Genomic DNA, 14754 nt, shown 5'->3' with positions numbered 1-14754 from the left:
TGCGCGCACACACGTGCTTGTGCTCGTGTTCCTACAGACCACCAGTGTGGCAGTAACAGTTTAATCATTCCCATTAGGCCACCAAACCTATTACCAAAAATATCTATTTTAATACTGTGGAGCCACAGGAAAGAGAATATGTATGATGCCATTCAAAAACAGATATGAACACTCAGTTGTTGTGCCTCTAAGTAAAGAATACCTTCCATGCTGGGGGATACAAAAGGTGAAGCATGGAAAATAAATAAGAATAGTATAGATGTTTCCTTACAAGTCTCGTATTCTAGTGAGGGTGCTAAGTGCTTATGCCAAAATTTACTAAGACGGTACATGATATTCTGCATGAGAGGGGTTTGAATAAAGGGGCACAAGAAGACAAGGAAAGGAACAACTAATTCTGACCAGGGGAGTTCATGTATCCATAAAAAAATAATCCCTAGTGTGCTGTGCACTATTCTAGGTGACAGGGAGAGAGTGGTGAGATATGGATGTGGTTCTGTTCTCATGGGCTTTGCATCCTGATGAGAAGACATAAACAGCAAATAGCAAACAAATGAGGATTTCAGGAAATGGATGCATATCCCAGAATAACTAAAGCAGAATAATAGGGTGGGATAGGAAGCTATCTTAGATGGCATGGTCAGGAAGGATGCATAGTAGGTGACAACTGAAATAAGAACCAAATGACAACCAACCAACCAACAAACCAACCATATGGGGATCTGGAGAAAGAGCATTTCTGGAGAAGGAACAGAAACTGAAAGACTGGAAAGTGTGAGGGAAAAGCCAGCTTGGCACCTTCAGGGAACAGAAGACAGGTCTGGGGACTGGAGCTGAGTTAATTCTGGGCAGAACAGTCGATGATAAAGTCAGAGCTCCTCAGGGGGCAGCTGTGTTAGAGACACAGGTATGAACTTTAGATTTTACTGCAGTCAGGAGCAAATTGAGGTTTTTAAGGAGGGGATGTAATCTGAATTATGTTGTTGTTTTTAATTATTGCATCTTTGATGCAGGGAATGGAATTCCCATGTCAATGGTATAAGCACAACCCCTCAAAAGATGATGGGCCTGCAAAGTAAGAGACAAGAAAATGAGATCAAGGCATGGTGAGGGTTATTTCTGAGATAAATCCAACAGGACTTAACAATGGTTGTGTAAATTGAGATAAAGACAGAAATAAGAGATGATTCCTGTGTCTTTGTCTTGGACAAGTAAATAGATGATGGTGTCATTAACCAGGATGGAACAGGTAGGAGGGGTTGGAATCCAGAACTCTGTGTGAGACATCGTTCTATTGAACAATGAAATAAACATGACAAATAGGCCAAATTGTTATCCTTTGTTGAGCACACACTGTAGGCACAGTATTGTTCTAAGCCCTTGATGCATATGAACTCATTGAATCCCCAGGATAGCCCTATGAGAAGGATAATTATTAGATCCTCTTTTTTTTTTTTTTTTTTTTTTTAACAGAGGGAGAAGTGAAGCTTCTTGATGCACACAGATAAATTAATGTTGTCCTGAGTGCACATGTCTTGCACTGTAATGGATAAGGGCAGATGCTGCCATGAAGACCATGCAGTTGTATTTCCCATAGTAAGCAGTCAGGTGTTTTCCACCCCTGGGTATCAGAGAGGAGAAATCCCTGCCTGAGTGATGCGGGGGAGCAGATGGCCTCGTGTCAAGATTCGTTGACATCCTGATGGGCCCACTTCCACCTGCTGTGAGCTGATGAGGGAGAAAGAGAGTTATTGTCAAATTCCCAACTTGCCCTTTTCAATATAAAGTTCACTTGAGATATATATATATATATATATATATATATATATATATATATATATTACTTCGGTTGCTAATGCATTTTGTTCTCTGGAGTGCGAGAGACCCAGCTTCCTGCATAGCCTTTAATTAGTTTCTGGATGATGACATCTCCACCGAGAAGCAACTGGTTGCATCCCTCCAATCTCCGGGGGAGATAAAAGAATCTAATAAAGACATTTGGTATTTCTAGGTGATGTGTTTGACAAGCTTTGTATTAACAAGAGGTCATGTTGGAACTTTTTTCTTTCCCCAACTGCTTCCCTCACTTGCTCCAGCACTGTGACATTTCACAGGGGGATTAAGAGAGCCATCACAATCACTGAGAACTTGTAGCTTAAAACAGACCAGCCTGCATCTCCACCCCTCATGCTGGAGGGGAAGAGGCTTCACCTTGATCTGCTCACAGACCTTAACCTTTATGAGGGATTTAGTGGCAATAAGGCCTCAGAACAAGAAATCAGTTTAAAACCAACTGACAAGTTACTTTGGACAGCACTGGGGCCACTTCCTGGGCTTCAGGATTCAAGGCCAGATAATGAGATGTTTCTTCCACTTGCCTAAATTATTCCCAAAGATGATGGTCACAGGGAACGTGGGTATAACTCAAATTTTCATTTTGACATACATGATAGCAGTACTCAGGTGGAGAGAGGCAGAAACTCCCCTCAGGGCTGTCTCCCTTCCTCTGAATTCAACCTTGCAGGCACGTTCGGGAAAAGAGCAACAGCTGTGGAAGAATCCATTCCATTCAACAGTCAAGGGTGGAGTGGGGAGGACTTCGCCACTACCTCCCAACTGCAGTCGGCATAGTCCCTTGCTGCACATGGTTTTATAGCCTGTGTGTGAGTGCATAACTACCAGTGCTTTTAGGCAATTAGGAATTAAAGTGCCAATGTCACCACCAAGGCAGCTGAGAAGGTAAGTGAGCTTGTCACTGTTGGCAGCCAGCAGATTGGCAGCCCAGAGACACAGCCTTCTGCAGGGCTGAGCCCAGAGTCTCCAGGAGGTGAGGGCTCCCTCCCTGCCCCCTGTCTCCCTTGTCTCTATTTGGCCTGGATGGAACAGCCCAGAAGTGGGCAATGGCTGGCACCTGAACACCTGAGCAGCTTTTAAAGGCAAGAGGAGAGTGTGAGTTAAGAGAATCATTGCTAGAAGTCCAAGAGATTATGGTGACCTACACAGACACTCTTACTTGTTATCTTGTACCATCACAAGATGGAGAAGTATGAATCTGTCCTGGGGTTAGGAGATGGCACTGAGTGTGGTAGAAGGACCATTCCTCTCTCCACAAGGCAAGTTGCTGTGTAGAAGCAAGAACATCCAAGGGGCAGAGTTAGCTAACCTCCTCCTAAATTGGGAGGAAAAGGACCCCTATTGAAAACATCATGGCACCACAGGAATGGCAGGCCCCTAAAACTCAAATGTATCTAAAGGGTTTCTCCAGCTAAGGCCCAGGGTGGCAGGCATTGTCCTGAGCCATATGGGGTCTGTGTCTTCTTTCTCTGGAGATCTTTCAGAGCTTACGCAAAAAGTCTTTCTGGAACAGGGGTTAACCAATAATGATTGGGGGAGGAGCAAAGTGGCAGACACAGTTCTAGAGCTTTCCTTAACTGGCCGCTTGAAGTTCATGGGCAGCAGCTGCATTCTTGCTTTAGGAAGAGAGAGACAGCCATATGCCAGAGGGCAAGGGAACAAAGGAAACTGCTTGAAGAGGCTTAGTGGCAGGCTCTAGCTTCTGGGGAAAACAAGAGTAGACACTTGCTGGTAAGCAGAAATTAAAAGCAGGGGGCATCAGAACCTTCCTACCACTGCCACCTTGGAGATGCATGTGAAGAAAACATGGATTTCAGAAGATGTCATAGGTGTGGTATAAAGAAATCCCGGTCAGCAATTCCGGGTTGGATTGTTAGAGCAGACAATTATGCTGTTTACCACTAATTGATTGAACTCTGCATTATCTCAATCACAATAGCATTCATTTGTGGAATGATTAGCAGTTCACTAAGTGATTTCAATTGTACCTACATATTTCATTTGATACCCAAAGCCCTATAGAAAAAGCTTGAGTCTGGAATCTGCCACTTTCTAGCCTAGTGACTTTGAGCACATTGTTAGCTATTTAAAGCCTCAGTGTTTTGCATTAAATGGGAAAATGCATGGCAAGTGCCTAGTATTTATTAGGTGTTCAACAAATATTAGTTCTCCTCCATCAGGAGTAATAATAAAAAGTAATACTGCCTTGGGTTTCTCTCTCTCTCTCTCTCTCCCTCTCTCTCTTTTTCTTTTTTTTTTTTATTCTCATAAAACTATGTAAGTGAATCAGGCTATTAGTTGATTCCCTTTTGGGTAGCATTATTTTAGTTTTTGAGGACCTCTAGTTTGTGTAAAGTTTAGATGATATTTTTAGAAATACGTTTTTAATGAATTTTAGTTGTCTGACTTCCTGTATGATGACCTTGGGTTACTTGTTTAACTTCTTTGAATTTCATTGTCTTTATTGTGCAGTGGGGATAATGCCTAGGAATTACTGTGAGAATTTAAAAGGAAGCAGAGAATGTCAAGCTCTGGTAAAGTACTTAGCATAGAAGGTGTTCAGTGGCCCTTCCCTTCCCTTCCCATTCCGTCTCTCCTCCCTTCATGACCTGGTCTCTAAAAATCAGGTCCTATTTTGTGAATGGAGCATGAAGTCAGTCATGCACATTGAACCAAAAGCAAATGCCATTGTGCTGGAAGCTGGAAAACAACCAGTCCTGTCTGGATGGCAGGTCCACATCATGATTAGTAATAATACCCTTTTGTTCCCACATTAAACAACTGATGAAAAGATACTTCTTAGCAATTTCTTGGATGATGCCAAATATAATAGAGCACTTATGGTTCCAGGTAAGTTGCTGTGAAATTCAATTCACACTAATATGCCCAGGAGCAGGAAAGCATAGAGTGAAGAATGCATGGTGTTTATTTTATTCTCCTACGTCTCTATCAGGAACGACTAAATTGGGTCAGAGAGCAGAGCTCATAAAGACTTCCTTCCACATTTCAGCTGATCCTGAGAGGAACAAATTCCAAACTTCAGAACCAGTGGTTTATGACTAATCCTGAATAAATCACTAGCTTTTCTCCCAGGACTTCATGATTTTCCAGCAAACATGAAGGGTTTTAATATGGAGAGAGAGAAAAAATGAGATATAAGAAATGACAAAAGGATTCTGGTAAAAGATGAAACAATCTGCCTGAGCTTTGCCATTAAGAGCAATTTCAACCTCTAATTTAGGATTCTGAATTTCTGTAATCTGACCTTTCCCTTCTGGAAAGTGGAGGCAAGCTCACTGCTGGCAAGGGAATAGGGTCCTGTTGCACATCCCCATCCTGGGCTGCAGCCAGCATCCTGACTTAAAGATGCTTCAGAACCACTAGCACAGGTATCTACCTGGCGCTTAGCATCCACTTTGGCAAGGGTTGGGGGTCCCATCTCCACCACAAAACCAAAGCCCATCCCCCACAGCCCTTAATGTCTGTATTTGTCTTCATATTGGCCTCTAGGGGTACACATTTTTAGTAACACTAATAAATCACTTTTGAATAGTATTTTATGTTTAAAATATGATTTATTACAGTCTTGTCTGATCCATAGGCAATCTATTCTAAAGAAGCAAGATAGTATTCATATAATTAAGGAAATCAGTGAGTTAAATGATTTACATGAGTTTATGCAGCTAGTGATTGTTGGGTCGGGTCTTAATACCTGATCTTCTGATGCAAAGCTTCGGGTTCTTTTTATTGAGGGATAAGAAATCCCACAGAACCCATAATATTGGAATATGCATTCAATTATAATTTTTTTATTGGAAAGAAGGAATAAGGAAGGAAAGAGAAAGAAGAAAGAAAGAAAGAAAGAAAGAAAGAAAGAAAGAAAGAAAGAAAGAAAAAGAAAGAAAGCAGGAAGGGAGGGGAAAAGGACAGAAGATGGAAAGACTGACTGACTAGTCTCTTCAGTCAAAATAAGCCAAATAAGTTCTCAGTGGACACAGCAGTGGGTTTAATTGATTATTTCTCTGCCATGGTGTAGAGACAGCCAGGAACACCTGGTTGGATGAAACAGTCAGGTTGGGGGAACTACAGTGCTGCCTCCCAGGAAGGCTGTCCAGGAAGGCTACAGCTACCTGCCTCAGCTCATATTAGTAGAAGCTAAACATGAGGGTGCTGATGAGGAGGTTCTGGTGATGGAGGAGGGAGGACAACATGATATTTATGCAAGAGTGGCAAGTCTCAAGAAATATACTCCTGAAACCTCCCCTCCACTCTTCTGACAGAGAATAGCACCATATACAAATGAGCAGAGAGGGCTCCCTTTCCCGAATGTACCATAAGCATGAAGATATTCACATGGAGAGGTGAAAGGGGATGATGGGTGAAAGGGACGGATAAGTTTAGCAAAGGTCACAGTTTTTGGTAATGTGAATTCCAATAGACTTAATATATTTGGATCATATAGAATCTACATTCAGGTCCCACTGTCAATGCTTTACCTGGATAACTTTGAGCAAATTACAAAAATCTCACTAAGACTTAATTTCTTCATATGTAAGTAGGAATAGTAGTATTCCTCAGAGGATTCTGTCAAGATTAAATGAAATAATGGAGCCAAGCTCCCTATAAAATATGTAATGAACAACAGAGATTCAAAATGTGTCAATGCATGCATGTGTCTATGTGTGTACTCAGTATCTGTTTATGGTTTTTAAAGTATGCATCCATGATTCCACATGCAGTTTGTATTTTCTAACTCATATAATCCCTCATTTTCAAAAACACTCTTCAACTCTGGAATCTTCAGTTGTATGCCCTTGAACAAGTTCCTTGATCCCTCTGAATATAATTATTCTCATCTGTAAAATGTAGGAAAGGAAATAATTAGGGAGACAACACACCCCCATTTGCCTGGAACTTTTCGATTTTGGCAGTGTAAGTCCTATGTTCCAGGAGACTCTACAGTTCCAGATAAATGAGGACATTGGGGCACTTTAGAAGTAATATCTACTTGTGGGGTTAATGCAGGGATAAAATAAAGTAATATACGTAAAATATCTATTATACAACAGGTATTTAATAAATAGTTACTATAAGTATTATTATAGATACTGAGAGTCTTTAGGGGTCATTTCAAGATCTTGAGGAAGTTCATTTCATTCAATTTATTTGCATTTCCAAATAGTCGAATAAAAACACCCTAACACAGGGCTCCTGGGTGGCTCAGTCTGTTGAGCATCCGACTTTGGCTCAGGTCATGATCTCGCAGTTTGTGAGTTTGAGCCCCACGTCGGGCTCTGTGCTGACACCTCGGAGTGGAACCTGCTTCGGATTCTGTGTCTCCCTCTCTCTACCCCTTCCCCACTCATGCTCTGTCTCTCAAAGATGAATAAACATTAAAAAAAATTAAAAAACACTCTAACTCATTCATTCAAAAAAACATTTATTGAAAGCTGTGCCAGACATTATGGTATGTGCTGAGCATCTCAATGAACAAAACAGGCAACAGAGCTTACATTTTACAGTAAAACCTTGGATTGCAAGTAATTTGTTCTGTGAGTATTCTGAAAGATGAGCAAGCATTTCTAATAAATTTAACTTGATAAACGAAGAGTGTCTGCAATACGAGTAGTACGTGATGCCGAGTGTCACATGGTCACAGCTGAGCCAATTGTTCTTGAAATTCACTTTGATACACAAGTGCTTTGGATTAAAAGCATATTTCCAGAATGAATTATGCTCACAAACCAAGGTTTTGCTGTATTGGGAAGAGGCAGGTAATTATGTAACCATCTAGTATGGCACGTTCCACTTTAGAAAGGGTGATCAAGGAAGGCTTCGTAGAGGAGCTAAGATTTAAAGAATAAGACAAAACCATCCAGGTGAAGAGCAGGGAAAAAGATAAGCAGAATGCATCTGAGTCAAGGAATGAATGACCTGTGAGTGTTTCAGGAGGAAGGGTAGCCAGTGGAGTGAGAAAAAGAGAATGATTTGGGATGGAGAGAGAGAGGCAGGCTCTGGTTCATGAAGGGCTTTTGACCTCAAAGAAGGAGTTTTCATGCTCCATGACCAACTCATCTCTTTGTTTAGTCCGAATGAGAAAAAGAAGTTCAATTAACAGTTATATTTTGCAGGAAACTTTGCCCTGGTCTACAGTGACCAGTAAGAAAAGATGGATTAGTCCACAAACCAACATCTGCTTGATTGCATCTTCAGCTTTTTGATCTAGATGGTACATTCATGCACCAGGCTATTAACATACACCTGAAAGTCACTGTGTGGGATCTGGAAACCAGGAAAGTTAAGGGTGTTCCAGATTGGCCCTTTTAGTTATGTAAGGACAGAGGTCTCAAGGCCTTAGTAGTGAAGCAGCCCTTGCTGTGAAAACTACCATTAGCTGCCATAGGCATCTCAGATTTTCACTACAGAGAAGAGGCAGGAGAAGTGCCACTGGCAGTAAAGGGAGCCATCTGGGATGCATAGATCTGCATGTGCCATGGGGAGCAACCTGGTCCAAGCAACTTATGTGCATTCCCAGCCCCACAGGACTGTGCAATGCTTAATAAAGCATCTTAATTTGGATTTAATAGGATATCTACTGTGTGCTAAAAACAGCAAATTGCTATTTATTAATGGCATAATTATTAAAACTTAACACCTGGGCAGTGGAAGCTAAACCAAGAATGAGGAAGTTCCCTAGAATACCGTTTCAATAATTATTTTATTTAATTATTTACACTTCTGAATTAGAATTCAATAAGAGCCAGATTAAACCTTAACATAATGTATTAAATGTGGAACTGTATTCAGAGTGTGGCTCACTGGGCTTCTGCCTCCCCTCCCAAACATAACCTCTTCACTTCTTGGTCTTCCTGTTCCCATATTGGTGTTTTTTTCTAGGTTCAGAACTTAAAGTCAGCAGAGATGTTACATACATGTATGTGGAAACTAGCTGATGGCCTTTTTAAGGAAGCATGAACTCTTAGCACATCTCATTTACTTTACTTTTGAAGCTTCAATTATTACTCCTCTGCTGTTGACTTTCAAATCCTATTCTGGGACCTTGCCCCAGACCTTTAATGGCATAACTGTAATTGCTGAAAGGTTAAATCTGCCTGCATGTCTATCAGAATGTCTAAAACAGAATCTAACTCATCAAAATAATGTCCTCCCCAAAAGATCTCCATATAGCTTCCAGGAATGTGCTACTTAGCCATCTAACTGCTGTTGAACAAAATGGCATTCACACTTGACTCATTATTTCGAATTCCTCCCTCCTGGAAATCAAGTACCCGTGCGTTTTCCTGGGCGTTGATCTTAAAACCATCCTTTTCTTTTCATCCTTATAGAGCCAACAGTTTAATCCATGCCTTGAATATCACTCTAATATAGACTGATTTATTTGACTTCAATTTCTGTCTTTCATTCTGTCTGACACATTTTTGCAGATTGTTTTGCCTAAAGTACATTGAAAATATTAAGGATTTTTTTCTTTAAAAATTTTCAAATACATGCTGTTGCCTATAGAATAGAGTGAAAATCTAGGATCTAGTCAAGCTGTTCCATAATTTGGCTTTAGCTTTCTTCATTGATCTTATATCCTCTTCTTCCTTTAATCAGTTAAAGTCTATCAACCACCCATTCTGTATTGACACTACATAATGTGTTTGCCAAGTGCATATAATATTAAAACTCACTTATTGAGCACTTCAAATTGCTAGGACCTCCTTTAAGTCCACTTTGTAAACTTACTCCTTAAATCCTCAAAAAAACCCAAGAGGTACATGGTATTGTTAGCTTTGCTCCATAGATGAGGAAGTGAGACACAGAGAGGTGAATTCATTTGGCTAAGGTTACCCAGTTTGAACATATTCAAGTCAGGATCTCAACCACTACTCTCTTTTGTATTTTGTAGTAAATAAACTGTGTCTTCATACATTTCATGAATTTCTGCTTCCCATTGATCCCCAGGTGTTCCTGTTCCACTTGAAGTGGCTTTATTTTCTCAGCCTTTGTGACTGTTTTTCATTTGTTGGTATCCAAAATAGACTCGCTAGCCAAGGCAAAGTCACTCTAACACTCCTACTTGCAGTGTCCTCCCTTTTCCCAATTTACAGAACTGAATATTTGTACCATTCACTTGATATTCAACCCCAGACAATTTTGTGACAAATGTTGCTTTATTTTTCAACTCTCTAGGATGTTCATAGTGACTGTCTCCTCAAACAGATTGTAAGCTAGTGGAGAGCCAACAGAATTTATATATTTCTGCATGTCTTTCATATACCAACAACACAGTTGTGTATATAGGAGTTGTTCACCAAATGTTCGCTGAAAGACTTTTGGCCCAGCCTCTGTCAGCAGCTCTTCTTCCATTAATAATTATGCCTTGCCACAAAAACTCTTAATAATAGTATTCTTCCTATGTCTCCTTTTCCTACAATGCCTTCCTTCTTCTCCTCTTCAGATTCACTTTTACTTATCTTGGGCTTAGTTAAATGTCACACATCCACAAGGTCTGACATGACATCCATCTCCAGACTGGCTTAAGTGTCTATCCTTTGTATTCCCTTAATACCATTTCTATTCTTCTGTGTCACAATACATTAAAGGTATATACTTCTGGACCAATTTTTATATCTCTAGACTGTAACTCCTTGAGGACAAGGGCTGTGTCTTGTTTAGTGTTAAATTCTTAGTGCTAAGCATAATGCCAGTGTATGGAAGTGATCAATGAATATTGATGAAGGAAGGAAGGACAGACAAAGTAATCCTAGTATGTTTCTAACAGCCTGCATAATGAGAAGAGGTAAGATGCAGAATGTATCCATGGAAACAATATAAATATATAAATAATCCTATCTTAGTTGGCCAGAACTTTTTTATGAACATGAATTAGCTAAGACCACAGTGCATCCTTATCAATTCAATTTAATTTTAAATACTGATAGTGTGCTAGCAGTTTCCTCCTGGAAAATGATACTTTCAATCCCCTAGTACCTTAGGTACTATGCCAATTTAGTTCTGATAATTGGGATTGCACCTCTTGTCAAACGACCACAGCTCTATGCCATGAAAGGTCTGCCTTTCAAACTCATCTGGGGCCATGTGCCACCTCTGAACTGTTCTCCTGGGCAGAATTGAAAGGACAGCAAGCATTTCTCCAACTTCTACTTCATAAGTTGGATACTTTCCAACTGTTAGTGGAGGGAGACAATTCTAGATGATTCTTCCAAGCATAAGGTGTGATTGTCTCATTTAATATACTTACTGTGCTGACAGCTCTGGCCCAAAACACCTTCTATTCTACTTGGGGGCTGTCAATTGTTCTCTAGTGTATGATTAGCAGATTAGCTATCATGTAAGAAGCCAGGAAAATGAACTCCCAGTAAACCCTTCCAAAGCAAGGGTAATTCATTACCCAGTCTGATTTCCACTTAAAATGTACTTTAAGCACACTTCCAACTACAAACCCTAAATCACCCTGTGTTCACAAAGTCCATCATTTTTTATTTTATTGCATGGCGTTGGCGTGACATAATCCCTTGCAAAGCATCTCGGAGTGCTCTACAGATCAATAAATTACTTACCTGCACAGTTGAAGCAGTGTCTGCAAGGCCAACACAGTCATTATGCAAGCTGCCTGTCCTCCAGGAAGCAAGCAAAGCTTTGTGGGTGCCAGCGCTGGGTAGGAGCAAGGGCCAGGCAAATGTATGGGTTGGGGGAGTGGTGGTGCAAGCAGTGACTGTTACAGTTAAAGCAGTGAATAAAATACATCAAGTTTAAATGATTTTAAGACTGAGAGCACTTAGAAACTTGGATCCTTCAGACAGTCAGCAAATCAAGTGTCCAGTCATTAACCCATCAACTGTCTTTCTGTCCAAGAAGATTCAATCTAGCTTTTAAAATGGTACAGCCATAAATTGCAATGTCACGTCTTAGAAGTCCTGGATCATAGAGCCAATGGGCACTCCCCAGCCCTCACCACATTGATTCTTCCACCAAATAGTTGTATCTGTCCTATCAAATAGTTGTGAGAGTGCAGGTGTATGTGCAAATGCATACACACACACACACACACACACACACACACACACACACATGCTGTCTCTCTGTCTAAAGCTCAATATGGATTTATATCTAAAAGTGATTAATTGATGTTTACTTTTTGTATGACACCCCACTCAAGACAGCAGAAAATAAAAAAGTAGACTAAGTCTTTAGATCTTATACTCAGAATGTATAGCATGCTGGAAAGATGAGACAAGTGTAACATAAGCAAGTTTATTTTAAATTACTTGGAAGAGGCTATGGGATTGCCAGGAAAGAGAGGTGACATCTTTGTGGAGATATCTGAACAACGTTATAGAAAGCCCTCACCTGGGCCTTGGATAATTCCAATAGGTATACATAGTTGGAGAAGAGAGTCTAAGTGACCAAAATCAGCAGCAAAGGTGTGGGGATTAGGAAATAAATGTGCAACACATGCTTATTAATGAGTGTTCCCAGTAAGGTGGAGTGTGGGAAGGGAGTGGAAGACACTATGCAAGAAGGAAGGAAGGAAGGAAGGAAGGAAGGAAGGAAGGAAGGAAGGAGGCTAGAAGATACCTGGATGATCCCGTTTTCATGGAGAAGAAAGTCTAACACAATTAGAAGTGAGTGACTAATGGTTCAAGCAGAAGAAGAAAGTCCAGCATGGAAATTTGCAATCAATCTGATTTTCAAATGAGGGGGTTCATCATCTGGCCTTGGGACAGGAAATAACTTGACATTTAAGTTTCCTGGGATCTCCAGCAAGCCAGATGGCATTGTGTATTGGGTAGATGATGTGTGCTGGAATTGCACACTCTGATGGCTCAGAGGGTGGCTTGTTCAAGGGAAGAACCTAATTTGAAGAGCCCTAAGGGAGCTGAATGGAAGGGTCACTTAATTTATGATGAACTAATGTGTTAAAACTAGTGCCTGTGAGACTGAACTGATACGTGTTTGTAATCCAGTCCTGATATTGTTAGAAACATGTAGCAGGTTGGAAAGGTGGTTCCCTTGAATATCATTATAATTCCATCCTATAAATATTTGTTGTGCTTTTTCCCTGGTTATAAATATGATTCAGTCATGGCTCAGGCTGTGAAAAAGTTCTTGGTTATTGGATGAGAGATGCTAAGCAAATAACCATAACATAGATAGGTGTCAAGAACTGGAGTCTGGAAGCTCATGAATGTCACCCTTACTTTATAAATCAATTAGAAAATAAGAGAAACAAATGTCATACTTGAGCTAAATGCCACATTCACCAGTGGGAAAGATGGTACTAGAGAATTAGGCTTAGATGTATAGCAACAATGGGCTTCTAATTTAGAACACAAGAATGAGACAGATACATATAGGCAAGTGGAGGCTGTGCTGTAGGGTGTACAAGACCCCATGGGATGCTGCCCCTGTGTCACATGTCTGAGGAAGACGCCACTAGAAAACAGCTTCCTAAGGGAAGCCTGGTTCCAAAACAAAAGACTGAAAGAAGTGTGGGATCCTACTCACAATTTTACCAATTAGAATAAACCCTTCGCCTCCTTGGGGGATTAATTTAGGATAGAGAGAGACAAAGAGACCAAATGTGTTATGCCTAATTGCTGTTCCCTCTGATTCCCCATTAGGTATGAGTAATGTGCTCTGGGAACACAGATAAGAAAAGCTTTAACTTAAGTATCTGAAGGAGGACAGACACGAGTAGGGGTAGGGAAAGCTGCATCAACTGGCATTTGATTTGGACTTTAAAGGATGACTAGAGGGGGACCTGGGCGGCTCAGTCAGTTTCAGTTCGGGTCATGCTATCACAGTAAGTTTGAGCCCCGCATTGGACTCTGTGCTGACAGCGAGGAGCCTGCTTGGGATTTTCTCTCTCCCTTTCTCTCTGCCCCTCCCCTGCTCTCTCTCTCTCTCCCTCAAAATAAATAAACTTTAAAAAATAATGACCAGAAAATTTCCAGGAAGACATAAGAGACAATATAGATCCCAAACGCGTGATGGCCAAGAAGGACATAGAGTGTTGGGGATAACAAGGAGGGTAAGGAAAGGTGAGATCATAGGTAGCATAGATTGATGCTTGATTCTGAACTGCCTAGTATGCTGGCATAAAGAAGATTGTGTATTTTCAGGTAGGCAATACGGAGCAACTGGAGGTGTTTAGGCAGAGATGTGGTACAATCAGAACTGCATTATATAAAGAGTACTCTGAATGCGGTGTGGAGAATGACTGGTGAATGTGTGTCGGAGGTGGGTGGGGGTGAGAGTGGAGAAGGAAGTGGGTGGAGGCTAGGAGAACAGTTATTGCAGTATTGCAGTGGAATCCATTCCCATTCAGACTCCCTGACTCTGTGTTTAAATGGGAAGAAATAAAAACTAAATTCAAGGTAAGATAATTCTTTCATGTTTAAGGTAATTCCTCTAATTTTTAATCATTTACTCCTATAGTCCCAATATTTCAGCCCCTGGGCTGTGCTGCCAACTATCATTATAAGACAACAAAGAAATGTTTCAGCAAGATTTTTATTTCCCTCTTATCTTTTTTGTCTCTACAGTATCTCCCAAAATTGTAGAGATTTCTTCAGATATCTCCATTAATGAAGGGAATAATATCAGCCTCACCTGCATAGCAACGGGTAGACCAGAGCCTACGGTTACCTGGAGACACATCTCCCCAAAAGGTAAGAGAAGAAATGGAAGAATTGTTGGCCATGGCTAGGAGGTCATGGCACTGGTGGCTTTATCCAAATGGCCCTACATTTTTGGTATCCTGATAATAGTATACTCATGGCTCTGAAGGGAATTTTGGTGATCTCTACAAGACAGGAATATGTCCTGTAAGATTTCAGAAATCAAATCTGAGCATTTCTTGAATGCTGG

General features: G+C 40.7%; 1 protein-coding gene across 6 annotated transcripts in view; it reads left to right on the top strand.

The window, feature by feature from the left end:
* NTM (neurotrimin) overlaps nt 1–14754 on the top strand; it is a 949272-nt gene that overhangs the window by 822028 nt on the left and 112490 nt on the right. For all 6 annotated transcript variants that reach the window (XM_086678647.1, XM_086678651.1, XM_086678649.1 and 3 more), the window contains one exon: nt 14430–14555. In XM_086678647.1, coding sequence (XP_086534773.1) covers nt 14430–14555 — 126 coding nt within the window. The remainder of the gene's footprint in view (nt 1–14429; nt 14556–14754) is intronic.

The sequence above is a fragment of the Puma concolor genome, chromosome D1 (assembly GCF_028749965.1).
Source record: "Puma concolor isolate L17-30 chromosome D1, mPumCon1.1.hap2, whole genome shotgun sequence".
Taxonomy (NCBI): Eukaryota; Metazoa; Chordata; class Mammalia; order Carnivora; family Felidae; genus Puma; species Puma concolor.
Note: the sequence above shows the minus strand (reverse complement) of the source record. Positions and strands in the feature narration are given on the sequence as shown.